The 25,271-nt window shown below is 39.5% G+C and overlaps 1 protein-coding gene across 8 annotated transcripts in view; it reads left to right on the top strand.

Annotated features, from left to right (window-relative positions):
* ARSG (arylsulfatase G) overlaps positions 1–25,271 on the top strand; it is a 176,454-nt gene that overhangs the window by 136,610 nt on the left and 14,573 nt on the right. For all 8 annotated transcript variants that reach the window (XM_027872875.1, XM_027872876.1, XM_027872870.1 and 5 more), the window contains 3 exons: positions 15,011–15,207; positions 16,003–16,083; positions 24,491–24,599. In XM_027872875.1, coding sequence (XP_027728676.1) covers positions 15,011–15,207; positions 16,003–16,083; positions 24,491–24,599 — 387 coding nt within the window. The remainder of the gene's footprint in view (positions 1–15,010; positions 15,208–16,002; positions 16,084–24,490; positions 24,600–25,271) is intronic.

Raw genomic sequence — 25,271 nt, 5'->3', positions numbered from 1 at the left:
AAAGGACATTGAATTTGGGGCTAAAAGACACGTACCCAGATCTGCTACTTAAATCTGTATTGTTTAATTACATTTTTTAACCTCTTTGGGTCTCAGTTTCTCCATCTATAAAATCATCCTATTGGATTAGGTAGTCTGTAATGTTCCTTGTAGCTCTAAATCCTATGATACCCATATTTTTGGGGAGAGGAAGAAATTTTTATGGAGTTTTGAATCATACAGGGGAGGCAACTACCAACTTGGCTCCTGTTTTTGAAAGACTGTACTAATTTTCTCTGGGCTTGCCCTCTCTCTGGTTGCAAAATGGATTTGGGGAAGTATCTTCTCGAAATAGGATACCCTGGTCTGAGGTTTTACGTGTTGTGTCAGTATTTTCCAAGTTTCCTTGCTCAAGGACGCTGTGCCAGTAAAATGGCATCCCTCTAGCACCTAGCTCTCAATTACCCCTTTACTTTATGTCACTATCCTTCCCAACTTGTCAATATCTTATGACCTTACAGGTTCTGCCATGACCTAAGAAGGGCCCTCATTGGTCCAGGGAGTGTTCTTTTATAAGGTGCTCATTATTCACCCTGAAGAAGAGAAAGGCTGAGTCATAATTCCATTATGATCTTCAAGAGACAGTGTGGTACGGTGGAGAGAGGGCTAGATTTGAAGACATGGGTTTGAATCTGCATATCACCTTCCTCATTCATAAAAATGATAGTATTAGACTATGATTTCCAAAATCCTTTCTAGTTTTCTGTGATACAATACAGTATCAGATTTGAAGCTCTTATTAGATCAGGGGTTCTTAACCTTTTTTGCTTCGTGGACCCCTTTGGCAGTCTGGTGAAATCTATGGATTCCATATCAGAATCTTGTATTTAAGTGCTTAAAATAAAATACATAGGATTACAAAAGGAGCCAGTTACATTGTTATATGTTATCAAAATATATTTTAAAGTTCACAGATCTCAGGTTAAGAACTCCAGAATGAGAAGATGAATGGAGACCAACTATTCTCTAGTTTTACTTAATATAAAACAAGAGGCTTAAATTAGAGCAAAAAAAAAAATTAGACCTTAAAAAAGAGCTTGTGAACTTTTGTAGTTATTAAATATTGAAGCACAAAATTACAAAATCTTACAGTTGGAAGGGACCTTAGAGAACAGCTAGTCCAACCCAAATCTGAATAGGAATCCTTCTAAAACAGACTTGACAAGTTTTCTACATAGTTTTTCTTTTAATTTTTTCGATGATACCTTTTGTTTTTTACACAACAGTCATTGCCCAACATAGCACCCCAGCAATAAAACCTTCTTTGTAACAAAAACAATGACGCAAAATCACAGCTAATACAACTCAATGTATGTAAAACATCTTGCCCTGAGTCCCCCAACCAGTAAATGAGAAGTATGCTTCATCTTTTGCCAATTTCGACCAAGGAAGATCATTGCCGTTTAATTCCATTGTCTTTTAGTGTTATTTTAATTTGCACTGTTGTTATCATTGTGTATATTATTCTACGGGTACCGTTTCCTTCCCTCTGCATCAGTTCAAACAAGTCTTCTACATTCCTTGAATTCCTTATATTCTCTCTTGTGGTGCAATAATTCCATAGATTATTTAATCATTACCTAACATATAGACATCCACTTTGTTTCCAGGTTTTATTGTTGTTTGCTACTATAAAAAGTGCTGTTACTAGTATTTGGGTATGTAGAGGACCTTTCCGTCTTCGACTTCTTTGGAGGAACAGGCCTAGTCATGGGATTTCTATATTAAAGGATTTGAACAGTTTAATGATATTTCTGTTATAATTTCAATTGCTTTCCAGAACTATCTGCTTAATCTTTATAATTCCTTTCTTACTTTCTAAATAGGCAGATTAGATACCATCATCTTCATTTTAAAGATGAGAAACTGAGGCTTAGAGAGGTAAAACTCCTTTTAAAGTCCCTTTAAAAAAAAAGCATTCTTGCCTTCTCAATGGGTGGAGGAGGGGGAAAGGAAGAGAGATCACAGAACTGAAAATAAAATAAAATTGGATTTATAAAAGGATTTATTATCTTTCTTTTCCACTCTCCCTACTCCCCCCCGCCACTGAACAGTAGAAACCCTCGAAAAACCAAGATCCTCACAACAAACACATAGTGTAGCAAAACAAATTCCTACGTTGGCCATAATCAAGAGTGTATGTCTCCTTCTAGATTGTAAGTCCATCACCTCTCAGGCAGAAATTGAATGATGTGTTTCATTTTCAGTTTTCTAAATTCATGGTTTATTACATTAACTCACGTTCTAAAGTCTTTTAAAGTTGTTTTCTCTCTAATATCATCGTAAAAATTGTTCTCCAAGTTCTGCTCACCTCAATCTGAATTAGATCATATAAATGTATTGTATATCCCAATACTACTTTAAGTAAATACATGAAAATGTTTATTTAGAATCACAGAATATTCTAGCTGGAATTGAGTTCCCAGATATATTGGGAATGATGATTTACCTCACAAAAGGATAAAATGAGTCTTGACTAGAAAGTGTCTCCATAAGGGAATTAATTTGTAACATCATTTTAGAGACTTGTCTGGTGCCAACGTGTTAAATGATTTTACCCAAAGTCATATAGTTAATATGCATCAGGGTTAGGACTTGAACCTCGGCCTTCCTGACTCTGAGGCTGGCTCTCTATCCATTATCTCATTGTGCCTCTAGAGCAGAGGTTCCCAAACTTATTTGGCCTACTACCCCCTTTAAACAAAAATTACTCAGCGCCTCCCCTGGAAATCTGTTTAATGTTTTTTTTTTAATTTGTGTCATTTCAAAAAAATATAATATATATATATATATTTTTAAAATGACACATCTTAAATTGAATAATTTATTGTAAATTTGTGGGTTTTTCCTGCATTGAAATTTTGATGATGCAAAATTGTGTCATGTAACTATATAGTATTGTATTGTAAACAAGTCATTACATGCACATGTTTCTGCCGATACATGCTGGACTTCCTGACGATGAGCACCCCTGGCCCGCCAACACTTGCTTGTTAAAACCTGTCTGTAGACTTGACCACTGATCGGTTATAACTTGCATTTTGTATGTTTAATATAATCACTACGACTTTAACTCAGTTACACAATAGATGAAACATGTACGAATGGTTTTTCAGAATTTTCTTATCTTCTTTCCTTATGCTTCCACCACCCCCTTATTTTTATTCAACACCCCCCAATTGCACCTGAGGCTACTACTACCCTCCTGGATCGTTCCAGCACCCCCGGGGTGGTATCATCCATTTTGGGAACCTGTGTTTCTAGAGTGATTTCAAAATATGATTTAGTTCCTACAAACACATTTAAGATGCAACTTTTGGATAAACATTTGTTGCACAAAGTGAGGCATTCCTGTAGGACGTAGGCAAAAGGCCTCCCTAAATTTTGCAGGGATGGAACTACAGAACAAAGAAACAACAACAAAAAGATAAACTTCATGTAAAAGTGTCTTTTACTCACCTGGTGCCCAGTTTTTTAGGGTCTGAAGAGATCTCCTAATATATCGAGGTAAATGAAGTGTCACAAGTGGGATAAGTTCACTTGGCCATTGGGAAGATGTTAAGCACACCATGGGAAAGCAGATGAGTGACCATTCTACCTGTCTTGTCACCTAGCTGAGGCCACATTCTCTGCCTGACCTGGATTTGTAAGAAGCCAGAAGGCCAAAAAAAAGTCAGTTACTAGTTTCAATCAGGATAACCTGCTTTTTTCTACCTATGTATGTAGATGGCTCATTATACAATCTCTTTTTGCATAGCTAGAATCTCTCTTCCACAAAACACATGTGGTCTGAAAATGTTCTTTTCCTGTCCTTCCCCTAGTTGACTTGTTTCACATAAAAATGTCAATGGATTTTAGACATACTCCTATTTATGTTTATACTAAGATAAGAGAAGAGGTCAGAAACTATATGGCTGGAAGAGATAGCTTTCTGAGAGGTGACACAGCACAGGAAATGGGAAGCCCAAGTGGTACTTGGGGAGGGAAGGGTAGCGATCTGGGGATTGGATGATAAAAGACACTAATAAAAATTTGTCAGAGGAACTGGAGGCATGAGAGACTAAGTCAGGGAAGGTAGAATTGCTGCTCTTGAGCATTTCTTATGGACTACTGTCCATGAAAGAGAAAAGTTTAGTCACAAAGATCCTGTAGGTACAGTCCAGGGAAGCTGAAGTGAGGTGTGAGCAACTTTGAGAAGAGCTATTTGGATTGAGATTAGAGAGGAAAGACTTGACTGCCTTTGTAACTAAAAGAATTATAAGAGAGAGCTTCTCCAGAGTAGAAAGGTGAGTTGAAGACAATTTTGTGTTAAATTGCACTCTAATGTAAATTGCATAACAGGACTATAATTGCTATGTGAACTTAAGAGAGGCATGATGCCCCAGCAAGAGTGCTGCAATTGAGAATCAGGGAACCTGGGTTTGAATCCCATCTTTGCCGTATACTTCCCTTGTGATCTTGGCAAAGTCATTTACCTTTTTTGGCTTTAATTTCTTCAAATGAGGAGATTAGATGAAGTGAACTCTGAGGTCTCTTCCAACTTTAAACCTATGATCATCCCATTTAGTACCTTAAGATTTTTCAAGGGCTTTCCTCATATCACCTCTATGAGGTAGGTATTGTAAGTATTATCCTGTTTTTACAGATGAAAAACAGGCCCAGGGAGAGGAAGAGAGTTGCCCAAAGTTATACAGATAGTGATAACAGTAAGAGGTAGTATCAACAGGGGAATGATTAACAGAGTTGTAGTTTGTGAATTTAATAGGATGTTATTGTTGTTATTCAGTCATTTCAGTCATGTCTGACTCTTCCTGACCCCATTTGGGGTTTTTTTTGGCAAATATACTGGAATGGTTTGCCATTTCCTTCTTCAGCTCATTTTACAAATGAGGAACTGAGGGATTATTACTGTGCTACAAGAAATGTCAGATATAAAGAATTCTTTTTCAGTTAGTCAGTGAACATATATTGAGTGATGACCCTGTGCCAGCACCGTGCTAAGTGCTGAGGATACAAAAAAGAGGCAAAAGACGATCTCTGCCTGTAAGGACTCCTAATGAGAGACCTATGAGATCCCTGCCCACTCTGAGAGTCTCTTCTTTTCTTTTTTTTTAAAATCAAATTTAGCAACGGTTTATGTACTTTATTGCTTTTTTTCATAAAACCAGCTGTTAGTTTAATTTTTAAATAAAAATATTTTCAATTTTATTAATTTCCCTTTGATTTTTAGTATTTTCATTGTGTTTTTTAATTGAGGTTTTAAAGTTTATTCTTTTTTTATGCTTTTTGTTGATTTGCTCTTTCTCTCTTTTATTGATGCATGGTATGCATTTATAGATATAAATTTCCCCCTAAGTAATAATTTGGCTGCCTCCCACAAATTTTGGTATGTTATCTCATTATTGTCATTTTTAAAATCAAATTATCAATTGTTTCTATGTTCTTTGGCCTCATTCTTTAGGATTAGCTTATTTTTAATCTATGCTTCCATGGCCCTTTATTGAATGTAATCTCTATTGTATTATGGTCTGAAAGGAGGTATTTAATATTTCTGCTTTTTCCATTTGTTTGTGAGGTTTTTATGCCCTAATATGTGATCAGTTTTTGTGAAGGTATCATGTACAGCTGAGAAAAAGATATGCTCCTTTCTATTCCCATTCAGTTTTCTCCAGAGGTCTATCATATCTAACTTTTCTAAAATTCTATTCATTTCTTTAACTTCTTTCTTATTTATTTTATGGTTGGATTTATATAGCATTGAAAAGGGAAAGCTGAGCTTCCCCCCAACCCCTTGCCCAGTATGGTTTTACTGGCTGTAAATTTCTTCCTGTAATTCATTTAACTTTTCCTTTAAGAATTTAGATTCTAGGCCATTTGATACATGTATATTTCGTATTGATATTACTTCATTGTCTATGGTGTCTTTTAGCAAGCTCTAGTTTCCCTCTTTATCCCTTTTATTTAGATCTGTTTTTGCTTTTGCTTTCTCTGAGATCATGATTGCTACCCATGCTTTTTTTACTTCAGCTGAAGCATAATAGATTCTGTCCCAGCCTTTTATTTTAACTTTGTGTTTGTGTCTCTGTTTCAAGTGTGTTTCTTTTAAATGATGTATTGTTGGATTCTGGTTTCTAATCCATTCCGCTATCCATTTCTGTTTTATGGGTGAGTTCATCCCATTCATATTCACAGTTATGATTACCAACTGAGCATTTCTCTCCATCCTTTTCATCTGTTTATCTTTCCCTCTCTTTTTATCCTATTCCTCCTCAAAAGTCTGTTTTGTTTCTGACCACTGCCTCCCTTAATCTCCCTACCTTTTATCACCTCCTGTTTTCTTACCCTCTTCCCCTTTTCTCTATTGGGTAAGGTTTCTATACCTAGTTGAATGTATGTATGTGTGTATTTATGCACACATATGTACATACATATATATGTGTATACACACGTGTGTGTTTATGTGTGATCTTTGACCCAATTCAGATGAGAGTGAGGTTCAAGCATTGCCCACCCCCTCACCATTTTCCTCTCTACTGTAAAAGCTTTTCCTTGTGTGCATCTTTTTATGTAAAGTAATTTATCTCATTCTTCCTCTCCATTTTCCCTTCTCCCAGTGCACCCCTCTTTCTCACCCATCCATTTTTTTTGAGATTGTCTCAACATAATTGACTCATTCCTATACACTCTATGTAGAGTCCTTTTAACTGCCCTAATAATGATAAAGTTCTTAGGAGTTATATATATCATCTTGCCATATAGGATTAAACCTTATTAAGTCCCTTCTGATTTCTTTTTCATGTTTATCTTTATATGCATCTCTAGAGCCCGATATTTGAAAGTCAGATTTTCTGTTCATTTCAGATCTTCTCATCAGGAATGGTTGAAATTCCTATATTTTATTAAATATCTATCTCTCCTCCCCCCTCACACCTGAAGGATTGTACTCAGTTTTGCTGGGTAGGTTATTTTTGGTTGTAAATCCTAACCCCTGACTTTTGGAATACTCCAAGCCCTCCACTCCTTTAATGTGGTAACTGTGAAATCCTGTGTGATCCTGACTGTGGCTCTATAATATTTGAATGATTTATTTCTGACTGCTTGAAGTCTTTGGCCTGGTAGCTCTGGAATTTGACTATAATATTCTTGGGAGTTTTCATTTTAGGATCTCTTTCAGGAGGTGATCAGTAGATTCTTTTTATTTCTATTGAAGAGACAGTTTTCCTTTGTAATTTCTTGAAATATGATGTCTAGGCTCTTTCTTTGATCATGGCTTTTGGGTAGTCCAATAATTCTTAAATTATCTCTCCATCTATTTTCCAGGTCAGCTGTCCTTCTGATAAGATATTTCACATTTTTCTTCTATTTTTTCCATTGTTTTGACTTTGCTTTATTGTTTCTTGATATTTCATGGAATCATTGGTTTCTACTTGCCCAATTCTAATTTTTTTTTTTGGCTAGGCAGTGGGGTTAAGTGACTTGCCCAGGGTCACATAGCTAGTAAGTGTCAGTTGTCTGGTCTGAGACAGGATTTGAACTCAGGTCCTCCTGACTCCAGGGCCCAATTCTAATTTTTAAGGAATTATTTTCATCAGTGACATTTTATACCTTTTACCATTTGGCCAGTTCTGTTTTTTAAGGTGTTAGTTTCTTCAGTATTTTTTGTCTCTCTTTTATCAAGCTATTAATTGTTTCTTTCATAATTTTCTTGCATTGTTCATATCCCCCTTTCCCTCCCCCCCAATTTTTCCTCTACTACTTTCATTTGATTTATAAAATCACTTTTAGCTTTTTCAGGAATTTTTGTTTGGCTTGTGTCCAATTCACATTTTTTTTTTCCTTTGAGGCTTTGCTTGCAACTATTTTGGTATCATTGTCTTTTTCTGAGTTTGTGTCTCGCTCTTTCTTGTTACCATAGTAGCTTTTTATGGTCAGGTTCTTTTTGTTACTGTTGTTTGCTCATTTTCCCAGCCTATTTCTTCATTTTGAACTTCATGTTAAAGTTGGACTGTGTTCCTGGGTTGGAGATTGGGGAGAGGCATTATCACAAACTTCAGGCTTTTTGTACTGCTGTTTTCAGAGCTAGTTTTGGGAGTCTGGAAGTTTTTGGTGCTTCTGAAGTGGTATGATCTAGGGAGAGGTGTGGTCACTGCTCTCCTGGTCTACGCTCTGGTCATCAGGAAGGACCCCTGATCCCTTGGTATCACAATTCTTACTGCTCCTCAAGGCCCCTGATCCCTTCTGAGGGATCTGCTCCCTTGTGACTGCAGGTGCTCCTCTCTAACTTGGAACTGAGACCCATAATTGGGTATAGGCAATGGAGTTGCCAAATAGCCCCGTGTTCTACATCCGGCACTAACACAGGGATTCCCATTCATCTCTTTCTGACCAGTTGCCTGATTCCGTTACTGTTTCTAGCTTGAGAACAACCAAAGCTGCTGCAGCTGTTGCTATCTCAAGGCCCACAGCTGGTGTTGCCATGAGGGTTCTGGGCTGGTGTCACAGATTTTTCCTTATGACCTCTTAAGTTTTCTTGGGCTGGAAAAATGTCTCACCTCGACCTTTTGTTGGCTTTGCCACTCCAGAAAATTGATTTGATGAATTATTTTAAAATTGTTTGGAAAAGAATATTGGGAGAGCTTATCTGTTTCCCCTACTCTGCTATCTTAGCTCCAACCGTGGAATGATCTCTGAGATTCCTAGATGTAAAGAATTCAGATGAACAGGGAAAGTCTTCTATGAATGGATACAGAGTGAAGTAAACAGAATCAAATGTATATGATGATCACAAAAATCTTGCATCTACATGTTGTGTAATTATAATGACCATGGTCGGCCCAGAGAAAAGTATCTAAAAAATGCACCATCCTTCCTTCTTTGTAGAAGACAATGGGTGTAGAATATTTTATGTACTGGCAGATTTAGTTGATTTGTTGGTTGGTTTTGCTGAACTGCTTTTTTAACTTTCTCTTCTTAAAATTTTTTTGTACAAAGGAAGACTTACTGAGTTTAAGGAAGAGGAATATATGAAGAAATGAAGGTGATATAAAAATTAATGAAATTTTAAACGTTACTTCTGGCCTGTGGCCTTGTGTTAACCCATGGCCTAGGGGCCTTCCCTTACAAAAGGCTCTGGTTTTAGACTGGGGTAGGCTTAGATTCCTACCCAGGAAAATCCTGGCCCCAAAGGAGTTTTTTCATCATCCGTCTAGTTATTTGCCCCGACCTGATTTCTAGGGAAAATCTCTTCCATGATGCTTAGATATGGTTTACATCTAGGATCTCTGTTATTAAGGATTAACAAGGTCCTTCCTAGAAAAAGTACTCAGTGTACAAACTAGATGTTGTTTATTAGGCAACTATTTATTTCTCCACCAGAAAAGAAGTGCTTAAAATATAAAGGACTTATAAGTGCACATTAACAATTACTTGAAACATACTCAGTAACCTGTCACTCTCCTTATAATTTCCCCAAATGGAAGAGGCACTTTGTGGGACTGTGGAACAGATATTTCACTTTCACCTCTGACCTGTGTTAATTGTATAACTCACAAATCTGGATCTCAGGGCAAGCTAAGACTTGGCTTTGGCTTTCTCAGTTCTTCAGGCTGCAGGATACTCTCAGTGCATCTTATTCTTTGAGAAGTAGTATAGTTTTAGGAAGCACCTCCCACTGGGCAAGTAAGACTCAGGAACTCCTTGACCTCTCAAACTCGTGAGGCGTCTGTCAAGGATGGAAATGTCCTTCTCTTTAGATCATTGTTCCATCATCTGTGCTTAGGGAAGGAAGTGCAAAACACAAGAAGTACTCAGGGAGAGGCCTAGTCCTTCCACCCCAGCTAGAAATCCAAAGGAGTGTTGTCAGAGTCCCAAGAGAGAGGGAGAGAGACAGGGCCTTTCTCTTCTCCTTTTATAATCTGAATGGGTGACTTTTTCTGACTCAGTTGACAGTCATATTCAGTGTAGCCCCCCCAGTTCTGAGGAGCAAGAAGGGATTGCTCTGTCATCCTAAAGAGCAAGTCCTTTAGTTCTGTGGTGTTCAGTTGTTTTAGTCGTATCAGACTCTTCATGACCCCATTTGGGGTTTTCTTTTTTTTTTTTCTTTTTGTTTGTTTGTTTGTTTTTGGTGAGGTGGTTGGGATTAAGTGACTTGCCCAGAGTCACACAGGTAGGAAGTATCAGGCATCTGAGGCCGGATTTGAACTCAGGTCCTCTTGACTTCGGGGCCGGTGCTGTATCCACTCCACCACCTAGCTGCTCCCCATTTGGGTTTTCTTGGCAAAGATGCTGAAGTGGTTTGCCATTTCCTTCTCCAGCTCATTTTACAAATGAGGAAACTGAGGCAAATGGGCTAAATGGCTTGCCCAGGGTCACACTGTAAGTATCTAAGGCCAGATATGAACTCAGGAAGAAGAGTCTTCCTAACTCCAGGCCTGGCATCCTATCTACTGAGCCAACCAAGCGTCACTGTGCCAGAGCACATGTCTGTCTCCATGGAGCCGAAGTCCATGTTCCACAGCACAGTCTCTGTAATGTAAACAAGCAAAAAAATGAGTAAAAGGGACGATTTGAACCCAGGTCTCCTGATTTAACGTTTATTCCTCTTTCTACTCCAATATGTTGCTGTTGAAACCACCTGTTTATGTGTATGGGTACAGAGATCCAAACACCCTCAAGTAAAAAGGCATCTGAGGGAAAGGCATGGCCTTTGGAAAACATCTCCCTATCCCCATTTCCTTGAGCCATGGTGGTGGCCATGATATCTGTTTAATCACTGGGTGGCAAGGTGGGCTACTTTGATGTGGTTACTCACGTTCCCTTTTTTTCACATACTTACCCATAGAGCCTTCCCCAAAATAGGGCAGGCTATAGAGAAGTCACACAACTGGTGGGATTTAGATATGGGTCCACCTAGAACAAAGGACTAAACTAACTCAGTGTTTCCCCATCCAAAACATGTCACAGACCAATACATTTATTGAAATTCTCAGCATGGTTCTCAAACCTCCACGTGGCGGCTTTTCATGGGAAGAGATACTAGGCAGAATCAGGCTGCAGCACACTGCTTAATGATAGTCCTTTGTACTACATCCGTTAAAGGGTATATCTGGTCTCTGCTTAAAGATTCCAGTGAAGGGGGGCCTAGCACCTCCTAAGATAGCCCCTTATTTTCTAGTTTTTAATTTGTTTTTAGTTTTCAACATTCACTTCCACAAGATTTTGAATTCCAAATTTTCTCCCCATCTCTCCCCTCCCCCCCACCCCAAGACAGCATGCATTCTGAATACCCCTTCCACTAATTTGCCCTCCCTTCTATCATCCCCCTCTTCTCTTACCCTCTTCCCCTTCTGTTTTCCTATAGGGTAGGATAGAATTCTATACCCCATTCCCTGTATATTTTATTTCCAAATTGCATGTAAAAACAATTTTTAACATTTGTTTTTTAAAACTTTGGGTTCCAAATTCTCTCCCTTCCTTCCTCCCCACCCACCCTCATTGAGAAGGCAAGCAACTCAATACAGGTTGTACATGTGTAGTCATGCAAAATACTTCCATATAATAGTCATGTTGTGAAAATCCAACCCCGCCCCTGTTTATTCTATTCTCTCCTTTGACCCTGTCCCTCCTCAAAAGTGTTTGCTTCTGATTACTCCCTCCTCCAGTATGCTCTCTCTCTTCTATCATTCCCCCTCTCTCTCATCCTCTTTCCCCTTATTTTCCTGTAGGGCAAGATAGATTTCCATAACCAATTGAAGGTGTATGTTATTCTGTCCTTAAGCCAAACCCAATGAGAGTAAGATTCACTCATTCCCTCTCACCTTTCCCCACTTCCCCTCTCCCTTTCTCCTTCTCCCAGTATAATTCTCTCTCACCCCTTGATTTTATTTTTTAGATATCACCCCTTCATCTTCAACTCATCCTGTGCCTTTATCTATCTATCTATCCATCCATCCATATATGTTTTTCCCCCTCCAACTACCCTCATACTGAGAAAGATCTCATGAGTTACAGATATCATCTTTCCATGTAGGAATGTAAACAGTTTAACTTTATTAAGTCCCTTATGATTTCTCTTTCCTGTTTACCTTTTCATGCTTCTCTTGAGTCTTGTATTTGAAAGTCAAATTTTCTATTCAGCTCCGGTTTTTTCTCAAGAATGTTTGAAATTTCTCTATCTCATTGAATATCAATTTTTTCCCCTCATAGATCATACTCAGTTTTGCTGGTTAGGTGATTCTTGGTTGTAATCTTAGCTCCTTTGCCCTCCGGAATATTATCTTCCAAGCCCTCCAATCCCTTAATGTAAAAGCTACTAAATGTTGTGTTATCCTGATTGTGACTCCACGATATTGGAATTGTTTCTTTTTGGCGACTTACAATATTTTCTTCTTGACCTGGGAACTTTGGAATTTGGCTATAATATTCCTGGTAGTTTTCATTTTGGGATCTCTTTTCAGGAGGCAATAGGTAGATTGTTTCAATTTCTATTTTACCCTCTGGTTCTAGAATATCAGGGCAGTTTTCCTTGATAATTTCTTGAAAGATGATGTCTAGGCTCTTTTTTTTGATCATGACTTTCAGGTAGTCCAATAATTTTTAAATTCTCTCTCCTGGATCTGTTTTCCAGGTCAGTTGTTTTTCCAGTGAGATATTTCACATTGTCCTCTATTTTTTCATTCTTTTGGATTTGTTTTACAATGTCTTGATTTCTCATGAAGTCACTAGCTTCCATTTGCTCCATTCTAATTTTTAAGGAAATATTTTCTTCATTGAGCTTTTGGACTTCCTTTTCCATTTGGCCAGTTCTGCTGTTGAAGGCATTCTTCTCTTCATTGGCTTTTTGGACCTCTTTTGCCATTTGGGTTAGGCTATTTTTTTTTGTTTGTTTATTATTTTTAGGCAATTGGGGTTAAGTGACTTGCCCAGGGTCACACAGCTAGTAAGTGTCAAGTGTTTGGTCTGAGGTCGGATTTGAACTCAGGTCCTCCTGACTTCAGGTGCTGTATCCACTGCAACACCTAGCTGCCCCCTAGGCTATTTTTTAAGGTGTTATTTTCTTCCTTATTTTTTTGGGTCTCCTTTAGCAAGCTGTTGACTTGTTTTTCATGATTTTCTTGCATCACTCTCATTTCTCTTTCCAGTTTTTCCTCTACTTCTCTTAGTTGCTTCTCAAAATCCTTTTTTGAGCTCCTCCACGGCCTGGGACTGATTCATATTTTTCTTGGAGGCTTTAGACGTAGGAGGTTTGACTTTGTTGTCTTCTTCTGGTTGTATGTTTTGATCTTCTTTGTCACCAGAGTAAGATTCTATGGTCCGACTTTTTTTTTTTTTGCCTAGTTTGCTCATGTTCTCAGTCAATTGCTTAAGTTTTAATCTCTTTGTTAAGGTAGGGGTCTGCTTCCAGTGTGGAGAATGTACTGTCCCAAGCTTTGGGGGTTTTGTGCAGCTATTTTCAGAGATACTTCCAGGGACCTGTAAATTTTCAGTTCTTCTAAGGTGGTATGATCAAGAGCAAGGTGTTTACTCCTTTCCTGGCCGGTGCTCTGGTCTATGAGTGACCACAAGCACTCTTTTCTCCCTTGGAACTGTGAGAAGGATTCCCCTCTCCATCGCTGCCACAAGCTCCACCCAAGTGCTCTTTGCCCCAGGACCACCACCTAGAACTGAGACCCAGATCCAAGCATGGGCAAAGCAACAGAATCCTGCCTCAATGCCAGCAAAGAGATCTCTGCAATCCCCCTCTGATCAGCTTCTTGATCCCCCCAGTGTCTGTGAGCCAAGAGCTCCAGAAGTAGCCGCTACCCCGGGGCTGTGCCAGAACTGAGGCTGGGACCAAGCTCCTCTCTCACCAAGGTGTGACAGATCTTTCCTACTGCCCTTCTAAGTTGTCTTTGGCGTTTGTGGGTTGAGAAGTCTGGAAACTGCCACAGCTGCCCTCGATTCAGTACCCTGAGGCCTGCTCCAGGTTTGCTGAGGCCTGGTCTTTGCCTGCGCAGCCCATGCTAAACTGCACTCCTCTCCCAGCCTGGCGCAACAGACCTTTCCTGCCAACCTTCCAGGTTGTCTTGGGCTGGAAATTTGTTTCACTCTTTCTTTTTGTGGGTTCTGCTGCTCTAGAATTTGTTTAGAGCCATTTTTTTATAGGTATTTGGAGGAGTTTGGGGGAGAGCTCAAGCAAGTCATTGCCTTTTACTTGCCGTCTTGCCAGCCTATTATTTTCTAGAGAGATCTAATCATTAGGAAAATTTTCATTATGTCAGGCTTAAATTTGACTATGGCTTTTTTTCAAGCTCATACTAAAATAACTTTAAGTTACCTGAGCACATGTAAGTCAAGTCAACCAGCATTTGTAAAACACTTGTTATGTGCCAGGCACTATGCTAAATACTGAGAATACAAAGAAAGGACAAAAACAGCCTATGTTTTCAAAGAGCTCAGTCTATTGGGGGAAGGAGGAGACAACATTCAGATAACTATGTACAGGATAAATTGGAGTTAATCTCAGAGGAAGGCACTGGCATTAGGGAAAACTAGGAAAGACTTTTTGCAGAAGGTGGAACTTTAGCCAAGACTTGAAGGAAGTCAGGGAAACTATAAAGTGGAGATGAGGAGAGAGAGAATTCCAGGCATGGGAGCAGCCAGTGAAAATGCCCCAGAGTTGGTAGAGGATGTGTCTTGTTCAAGGAATGGCAAGGAGGCCACTGTTTCTGGATCACTGAGTATGTGGAAGAGAGTAAGGTGTAAGAAGACCAAAGATGTAGGAAGGGGCCAAGTTATGAAGGGTTTTCATAAAAACTGTACAAACTCATTGGGCTAGGGGAAGGGTAGGATTTGATGGGAAAGATGATAATCTAGGAGCATTGTGGATATAGAAAAGGTAATTTAAAATTTTAATAGAATTTGAAATAAATGGCTCTGGACAATCTTCATACAGATAATTGAAATTTAACTATTTTCCCCATTTTTATTTCAGTGATAGTGGTCGACCTTTCTTTCTGTACCTTGCCCTGACTCACATGCATGTTCCCTTGACTGTGACTCATTGGTCAGCAGACTTATCAGGTCAAAGGCTGTACAGGGAAAGCTTACGGGAGATGGACAACTTGGTCGGCAGGATTAAGGACAAAGTTGACAGCACAGTGAAAGAAAACACATTCCTTTGGTTCACAGGTAAAGTAGTAAAAATCATTTAGCCTAACCAAGATGTAATGTATAACCCAGATTAAAATCCTTGCAGCCAAACTCCCAATACAGAGGAAATACCTAAACAAGGTTGACACTTCATTAAAGGAGATATCACTTATGACAGATTTTTTTTATACCTGTAATTCAATTCAGTTCAATTCAGTTTAATTTTGCAAACATTTATCAGGTTGTTACTATGTGTGGGAGAAATTGAGTAGGAGCTAAATATTGGCACCTCTCAGATCTGAGTTCAAATCTGGCCTCAAACACTTACTAGTTGTATGACCCTGGTCAAGTCACTTAACCCTATTTGCCTCAGTTTCCTCATCTGTAAAATGAGCTGGAGAAGGAAATGGCAAACCACCCCAGTATCTTTGCCAAAAAAACCCTAAATGGGGTCATGAAGAGACAGACACTACTGAAATGACTCATTAATAACAACAAATGTATATAGTATATAGAAAGTATATAGAAATATATACATATACTATACACACAGGGAAGACATATACTATATATGTACATATGTACACATACACGTGCACATATGTGTGTATAACTTTGAAAACTGTAAAGAACTATGTGAATGTCCAGTGTTGTTATTATTGACCCCATTAACACCATATGGTTGTAGTCAGGATGTCTGTTGACTACTTATTAAGACTACTCAGTGCTTTAAGTAACAAAAGTACAGATTTTGACTTCTGTTTGAATTAGGATGACATGAATGATTGTCACAGGTTGTCTCAACTTTTAAAACCATGCATTGTCTGCTTTCAGGGGACAATGGCCCATGGTCTCAGAAGTGTGAGCTGGCAGGAAATGTGGGACCCTTCACTGGACTATGGCAAACTAAAAGAGGTAGGGAATAAGTTTTCCCCTTTATTTTAGTAGAAAGAGATTCAGCTGAAATTTAATGTGGTAGCTTATACTGGGAAGCTGAATCACTCTTGCCCTAGTAAAATGGTGGTAGAAATACTTGACTTCCGAGTTCTGGAAGAAGAAGAAAAGTCTGGCCCTTAACTGACTTTTCTAGCATTGTTTTTTATGGTTCTTTCATGTGAACCAAGCCTTCCATTCCAGCCCAAACAGAGCCTCCAGCTTTTCTGCCTTTGCACTTCGTCTTTCACAATTCTTTCTTCTACCTTCTCCCTAACCTCAGCTGATGTAAATCTTACTCATCGTTAGAGGCCCAGCTGTAATCTCCCCTATTTCATAATGCCTTTCATGATCAGACTGAGCCATGGTAAGCTCTTCATCTTTCCTTTCTCCGAATTCTACAGAGTTTCTGGCTTTCTTTCCCTCTGTGATCCTGTGATCCTATAATATGTGTTATGAGAATCACAAAGTAGATAACCAAGAATTGATTGCAAATCCAGAGGGATTTAAAAGTGTAGTAGACTTTTGATGATCCATGCACAAATTTTAAAACCCTAGACCTATTTACCCTTGCCACCCAGCACCTTGAAGGTATGTCCCCAGTCTACTTCTTAGTATATGATGCAGTTATAAGATTTAATCATAGTTGATGAAGTTTTAACATGACCATGAGATGTCAAAACTAACTGTAAAATTGTGGCTGTAACTTTCTGAGGTTCAAATAAATCCCTTGATTAGCTGAGCAAAAAACTGTCCTTACTTCTGAGGGTCATAAAAAAGTTGAGTTATTAGCTCTGCAGGCAGTTCAAAGCAAGGAGCATGAAGTGGAAGAAGAACCAGGCTCCTGAGAGAGGTATGCACTATTGGTAGAGAGGAGGTAGTTTCCTCTGTCCTTTCCCTACCCACTTTGAAGCAGAGCTGTTTGACCAGTAGGAGACAATCTAGCAGAGGCAGCAGAGAAACACCCTTTACATGGACACAGATACAGGGAGACAATAACTTGAGGGAGGAAGCAACTTTTGAGGAATGAGACACCCAACAGTAGCAAAGGGAGACAGCTATGGACAAAAGCAGACCTTAGAAGCCCAGCGGAGCGATATGGTCAGCAGAGACAATGTACCCATGGGGAGCTGTTTGAAGTCTTGATGAAGAGAGAATTACCAGTTTCTGTATTTCCAGGAGTTGTGAGTTACCTTTGCCACATAGGTATTCTTCAATATTCCCCATTGCCATCATATTCTTAATTACAAGTCTATTCTTCCTATATATGCTGTGTCCTTTTTTGGTTTAGGTGGGAAACGCTTTTTCAATATTGTACTCTGTCATTCCAGCAAATACCTTTGTTAAGAGCTAATTGAGTCTATAGGCTAATTGTTTATGGGAAGCATACAGGTGAGGGCTTATTAGCTGTGGCATTAGGAGTGTAGGCTCATAGGATTGCTCCTAGAACCTGTGGTAGCAGCTGCCTGTTACAGACCTGGCCATTGAGCATAAATGCTAGTTTGAGTATCCCAGAGGGGATATTACACTGATTTTAATAGTAAAATGGCTGTCTAAATAGAAAATAGAATGATTCTGAACTTTGTGGCTGAGAGTAAAAATAAAATGCTATTTGGTGTTAGAACTCTGATCTAGATGGATCCTCTTGTTCAAATTAGAGCTTTTTGGTTTTATGATTAGTTACTAGGGCTGAGATAATGTGGTATAATGGAAAAATCTGTAGGCTAGAAGTTTATTGGAGTCCTGACTTTGTTCGAACTTTGGGCAAATTACTTACCTTCCCTAGAACTTTTTCTGCATTGGTACAGCGAGGAGGTCAGAAGAAATGATATCTAAAGCCTTTTCCAGTTCTGAATTTTGATTTTTGGTCTTGTACCCGGGGTAGGTTGGTGTAGACAAAGGGCTGAGAGATTGTGGAATAGATAGATATATGCTTGATATGGGTGTTGTAATGGTATGAGTACTTTGTCCTATGCCCATAATTATGATTCTTGCTTCCTTACAGCTTAATTATTAACGCTCCCTGTTCCCTATGGGATAGGACCAGTCAATATAGCTTCTTTGATGTTCTAGTGGAAAAACAATAAGGGGTGGTGGGCAAGAAATTAGAAAGAAGGGAGCCTAGAGAATCTCAAGTTGAGGGTTTTTTGTATTTTAGTTTTAGCATTCAGCAGCATAGATGTTTACAAGGAAACAAGTTCCTTTAGTGTTCCAAGTAAGGAGCATGCACAGGGAGAATCTTCCTATGTGAGGGTGACCTATGGAACCACCAATTCAATTAAATAAACATTTAAGAAGCTACTAAGTGCAAGGTACTTTGCTTAGCCCTGGGGATACAAAAATCAAAATGACACAGTCTTCTTCCTCCAGGGACCTTATACTCCACAGAGAGAGTGGGGAGAAGAGAGACAATCTGTAGGACATCCCTTGTTTGATGCATTTTTGAAACATCTAGTTAGTTTTGGAGGAAGTGGTCTGTGACCATGGAAGAGGGTTTTTTTCTGTTTTTGAAACTAACTGACCTGCTGAGTGATTGTACTGTACCTACCCTAGTGTTCTCATTAGCACAAGGCTCTCACCTACAAAGCAGAAGTTATAAATAACCACAATGTGAAATGTGGCAGCAAAGCATCCAGAGATATCAGAGTTAATAGGCTTTTGGATCTACAAGGGAGCGAATGTTAAGTCCAACCCTCTGGTTTTACTGGTAAGGGCACTGGGGTTCAGAGAGGGGAAATAGCTTGCCCAAGATCACACAGCTAGCATTGTTGCTGGGATGCAACCTGACTACCCAGGATGGCTGCTCCTCTACACCATGCTTCCTTTTTGGCTGTGAAGAAAAATTTCCCTAGTATAATATAACATCCTGGCCCCTTCTAAAGTTACAGGAAGGCCTGTTCCTCCTGTCCAAGAGTGTGCTTTGCAGAATAAGAATGAGGCGGTGGTGGGTGGTGATGAGCGGGGAGACAACCGTAGGAGAAAAAAATATCTTGGCTGATATACACAGACACAACAGTTTCCTGGAGTTTGGACTTTGGATGTTATACTTTGGGTTTGAACTACAGAGATTACATGCTTGTCATTTTACTGTCTCCCTCTCTCTCTCCCTCCCTCTCTCTCTCCCTCCCTCTCTCTCTCTCTCTCGCTCTCTATCTCTCTCCCTCTCCCTCTCCCTTTCCCTTTCCCTTTCCACCACCTCCTCTTTCCCCATCTCTCCCTCTACACCACCTCTCTCCTTCCATCCTCCCTCCTAAAAGCTAGGTCCTCTGACCCCCAAATCCAATGCTTTCTCCATGATACTATGCTGCCTCTCATTTCTCTAACTGAAATGATCCACAAATCATCCCATTGTTGAAGCCTGTCCTAGGATTGGCATTCTTAAAGTTTTGAGGTCTCAGAACTCCTTTATACTCTTTATACTCTTAACAATTATTGGGGACCCCCCAAAGAGCTTTTGCTTATGGGGGTTATATCTATTGATATTTACCAAATTAGAAATTAAAACATGTTAGAATTATTATGAAAAGTTTTCATCTTGTAGACTCCCTGAAAGGGTCTTGAAGGTCTGCAGGAATCTCCAGATCACATGACCACCATTGCCCTAGATGACTGTAGGAGGTAAAAGAAGTTAGTGGAGGAGAATTGGGAGAGGTAGACAGGATATAATTCCATAATAAAACCAAATTAGGTATTTTTTTAAAGTTACAGATTTGAAAATCACTTAAATTATATTCCTCATCAAGTTTTTTTTAAAACGAAAGTATTGATACTAGAAAAAAGGAAAATTTTTAAATGTGATGCATGTACAGGGGGATAGCCCAAATTATTTTTAATTATGTGGATTTTAGACACCTGAGAAAGTATAAAGAACTTGAGTGAATTCATTGTAGAATTAGAGACTGAATCCTGGGGTCCCTGTTTCAGTTAGGGGTCTGGACTCATTTTCACTTTCATTTGAATTTCAGCATTTCCTGGTGTGGGAGATCCTGCTTAGAAAAACTTTTAGATCAGATGAAAGGGTGACTGAAGATGGTTAGTGTCTTTACAATCATGTAGTACTCACAGTTAGTACCACAGTGCAGCCTCTTCTCAAAACCAGCTTGTTGCATCAGACTGAGAGCTGCCTTGGCTCTCAAGCATAAAGGCCCCCCTTTGTACCCCTTTTTGCCACCTGATGAGGAAGCAACAAAGGACAGCTGATCTGATGAGGCAGGAGGCCTCCTTTCACTTTCTTGTCTCTTGGTGGGGATGATCAGCTTGGTGCCAAGGCTGGTAAGAGGGATAAGAGGGCTGGACCACATTTTCTCCTTGGCTTCTCATTAGCTAGAATAGGTTAAGGGGGAGGGGCTCAGGACGTTGCCTTTCTCCACGTCAAAGGGCAGAATGCATAAGGAACAGCCCCCTCAGTCCCCAAGAAGCCCCAGTTACGGGGCTAGCAACCTCTGGAGGGCTGTCTGAGGAAGGGGATTCATCTGGGCTTTGTGTGATCTTGGGCAGTTTGAGGCATCTTTCTGAACTGCAGTGTCCTCAGCTGTAAAATGAGGGGATTAGGTTAGATGACCTCAAAGACACAGGGGCTTTTAGCCTGGAGTCTGTGAACTTTTTCATAAAAAACATTTTGAAAACTGTGGTTTACTATAGTTAGTTTCCTTTGTAAACTAATATATTTTTATTTTATGCATTTAAAAATTTTCTTAGAAGGGGTCCATAGGTTCCAGGCTGCCAGAGGGGTCTGTTTTTTACACACACACACACACACACACACACACACACTCACACACTCTCTTTCTCTCTGTCTCTCTGTCTCTCTGTCTCTCTGTCTCTCTCTCTCTCTCCCTGTCTCCCTCTCTCCCTCCCCCTCTCTCCCTCTCCCTCCCTCCCTCCCCTGATCTCTAAATATATAACACCATGCAGCATATGACTTAGATTCAGGGTTCTAGGAGTCATCACTCCTCCCCTTCCTGACACTACCCCCAGACCTAATTTCCTATTTAGTGTGGAAGTGACGGCTTGTTTTTTCCCCAAGATGAATGCCCCTCTGTCTGCTTCTTTGGCTTAATTTGAAGAGCAGAATTGCTGTGCCTCCCTTCCCCCTCTCTCCATCTCCCAGTGATGAGGAAGCATTCTGTTGTGTTTGTGTTTTTGGCATCCTGCTACGCCTAGGAGACCTTGACAGTTTAAATTTATGCTATCAGGTTGTTGCATAACCTTTCCCACTGGGAAGCAACATTCTGCATCCTGGGCTTTCCATCCAGTGGGAGGATGGGAAGGCAGGCAGGGAAGGATGTGTTTGCTGCTGGGTGAATTAGCATTTACAGGTTGTTGGTGATGCCTTTGAATCTGTCTGGGTCGGGGTCATCTGCTAGAGATTCAGAAAAAGAGAGAGGAAGTCTCTGAAAGAGATTTAGGAAATCCAGAATAAAGTCTCCTCCAGAGTACTTTGACCATATTACCTCATCTAAGCCGTGCCCATGTCTGCAACATTCTGTTTTTACGTCATATTCGTTTCTAAGTATATCCTTCCTCTTACTCTAGCCAGTGAGCCACCACTTGTAACAAAAATTTAAAAAAATCAGTTCAGCAAAAACAGTCAACACATTAACCACATCTGACAGCATATTCAATATTCCATACCCATAGTTTCCCACCTCTGCAATGAAAAGAGGTAAGTATATTTTCTCCATTTTTCTTCAGTCACACTTAATCATTATGATTACACAAGATTAGTTTTATTTTATTGTTTCTTCCCTTTAAATTGTTGTAGTCATCTAGTATGTTATTTTCGCAGTTCAAAGCAAAACCATTTAAAGAAATGGCATGGGAGTAAGGAACAAGCAAATGCTTGTTTAGCATCTAGCACCTACTATGTATCAGGCACTGTGTTTTTTTGTTTTGTTTTGTTTTGTTTTGTTTTTAGGCAGTGGGGTTAAGTGACTTGCCCAGGGTCACACAGCTACTGAGTGTAATGTGTCTGAGGTCGGATTTGAACTCATGTCCTCCTGAATCCAGGGATGGTGCTCTATCCACTGCGCCACCTACCTGTCCCAATCAGGCACTGCGTTAAGCCCTTTACAAATATCATCTCATCTGATCCTCACAACAACCCTGGGATTTAGGGGCCGTTATTATCCCCATTTTACAATTGAGGAAACTGAGGCAGATAGAGGTTAAGTGACTTGCCTAGGGTCACACAGCTATTAAGTGTCTGAGGCAGTATTTGAACTCGTCTTCCTGACTCCAGGACCAATACTTTGTGCACTATGGTGCCACCTAGTGGTACAATAAGAAAAGTACCAATTAAATATTTTCCCGTACTACTGAGAGACACCATCCTTGAGAAGATTGGACACTCTTAGAGAACCTGTGTGGAAAGAGATCACATATGTAGTCAGGTTCTATTCATGAGAGCACACCTGGAGGGAATACCTGTGGCTGAGGGTGACCCACATCTCTGATGCTTTAGGGCTGCTGCCTTTTTTTATTTTTGTTTTTTTTGGATACTGCCTTTAAAAAAAATGAAATATTCTCAATTATTAATTATTAACTGAATTATCAACAAATATAAACAATTTAATATACAAAGAACAAAGAGAGGATTATATATGAAATTCTGTTAGGCAGAGGTTTTTTAAAATTTATTTATTTATTTATTTATTTTTGTTTTGTTTTGTTTTTGGTGAGGCAAGGGGGCTTAAATGATTTGCCTGGGGTCACACACCTAGTAAGTGTCAGGTGTCTGAGGCCGGATTTGAACTCAGGTCCTCTTGACTCCAAGGTCAGATCTTTATTCACTGCGCCATCTAACTGCCCCAGTTTTTTTATTTATGATTTAATTTTAATGAGGTAGTAACAAAATCTGCTTCTTTCTTCTAGTTATGTCATTGCATTATACTTGTTGGACCTATTCTTCATTGGCTTCTGCTAGTCATGCAGCTTCCACTGGATGCTGCTCTGGGGGGGCTCAACCATCGCCACTACTCTGCGGGATGTGTGGTCAGTACCAGATGTGGCTCCATTAGACTATACTCTATTATTGATGTAGTCTGTGCCAGATGCTGCTGGGCATGGTCCCATTGGGCACGTAGTTGTAGAACTTCCACAGAAGTCCTTGGCTTCAGTGCGATTTCTTTCTTTTGAGAAGTGTGGCACTACAACCTTTTAGTGCAGAATCTTGAGCATTAAAAACCCCCAAAACCCAAAAACAAACCCAGTTCCTTTAGAATAGTAGTTGTCCAGTAATAGACCAACAAAATCCTTCCTTAGGAGAAATAAACCATGGCTCCCCCTCACCGCCTTATGAAGTGAGCTATCTTTCCCACTTCTCAGTTTTGGGTTCTGAGACTCTTGCAAAAGATTCTCAGCCCCAGGCACCAATCTCTTTAGAGCAAAAAACAGATACATTCCTAAGCGGCTACTGCTTTTGGACTAACTCTTTTCTTTTATTAAACCCTTTAGTCCCTGGGACTGAGGATCTCCCTGGGCTCTCTCATTATAGCTCAGGATGACCACTGTGTACCACCCGATTTTAATCTCTGTAGGCTAGACTATCCTAGGTCATTATCCCTCTAAGGACCATTTCTCCAATATTTCCCAGAACTCTGCGTTTTGATGTTTCTCAATATTTTCAATTCCAAACCCATTCCACTTTCCCAGGTAGATAAATGAGTCAAAGGAAAGATACAGAAACAAAGCTAGGTCTAGGGACAAACTTATTACTGGACTGATTCAGTTCTTGACCTTTCCTAAGTAGATTTGACCAGCAAAACCTGAAAAGGCTTTAGGCTCCTCTTACACAAGGTAGAAATGAGATTTGTTTTAAAAAAAAAAGCCAAAAAAATATTTGGGGTTCTCCAAAGCTGGTTATGAGAAAGAACAAAGAATTTAGAACATTTCCTGTATGTCTTGCTTGGCCTGGAGCATCAAAAGTTCAGTTTGCAGTAATATGACTACACATCAACACATGTCTCTTTTTTTCCTTCCCTCCCAGTCAGCATAATTGTTTTTATTATTCAGGCTAGAAAATCATGGGGTATAAGACTGAGTTATGTGTGAACTGTGTACAGTGTTTGGTTTGGAAGGGTGCTTTTGCACATTAACTATTAAAATTTTGGTCTCTTTCAACTGAAGGTGAGATTGAGGGGAATGTTCATAGTTAATTCAATTTATCTTTGAGACTTTCCTGTAAAACACGATTTCATTTTTTCCAGCCTCCTGGCTTCCACTGAACTGGGTGAACTCTGCTTCAGTGATTCAAAATGACTCCTTTATTTTAATCCTTGGAAATTCTTAGTTCTTCAGAACACTCTGCTAATCACAAACCCATGGCTGAAGAGAAGCATTTTTAGGTTGCAATCATAAGCTAATGAATGGCCTCCAACTTCTCTTGCAGGTGGAAGCCCAACTAAGCAGACCACGTGGGAAGGAGGGCACCGTGTACCCGCTTTAGCTTATTGGCCCAACAGAGTGCCAGCCAATGTTACCAGCACTGCTTTGTTAAGGTGGGAAGCTAAAATGCCTTGCCATTCATTGTAGGTTTTCAAATAGGAGAAATCATAGATGTCAATAAACTCACTTCCTCACTCATTGGGCTGCTGAGACAGCTAGCTGCAGTTTTGATGCCGTATACAAAGGAAGGGTAACTTTAGAGCAGAAGTTCCCAAACTTATATGGCCTATAGTCCCCTTTTAAAAAAAATTACTCAGTGCCCCCCGGAAATCTACTTCCTTTAACCCTTTAATTTTTTTAAAAATTTGCACCATTTCAAAAAAATAAAATATTTTTATTTAATATATTATTATATTTAATAATTTATTATAAATTTGTGGGTTTTTTCCTGCATTGAAATTTTGGTGACACAATATTGCATCATGTAACTGTATAGTATTGTATTGTAAACAAGTCATTACAGGCATATATTCCTGCCCATGCATGCTGGACTTTCCAACAATGTGCTTTGAGCTTGTCTGCCTACACTTGCTTATTAAGACCTATCTGTGAACTTGACTACTGATCAGTAATAACTTGCATTTTGTGTATTTATTTGGAAATAATGTAATCGCTATGACTTTAACAGTTCTTCAAAATTTTCTTCTTTCTTTATGCTTCCACTGCCCCCTTATTTTTATTTAATGCTTCCCAAATTGTACCCGAGGCTACTACTGCCCCCCCCC

The sequence above is a fragment of the Vombatus ursinus genome, unplaced genomic scaffold (genome assembly GCF_900497805.2).
Source record: "Vombatus ursinus unplaced genomic scaffold, bare-nosed wombat genome assembly UNPS02014801.1, whole genome shotgun sequence".
Taxonomy (NCBI): domain Eukaryota; kingdom Metazoa; phylum Chordata; class Mammalia; order Diprotodontia; family Vombatidae; genus Vombatus; species Vombatus ursinus.
The sequence above is the reverse complement of the archived record's forward strand: the minus strand, read 5'-3'. Positions and strand labels throughout refer to the sequence as shown.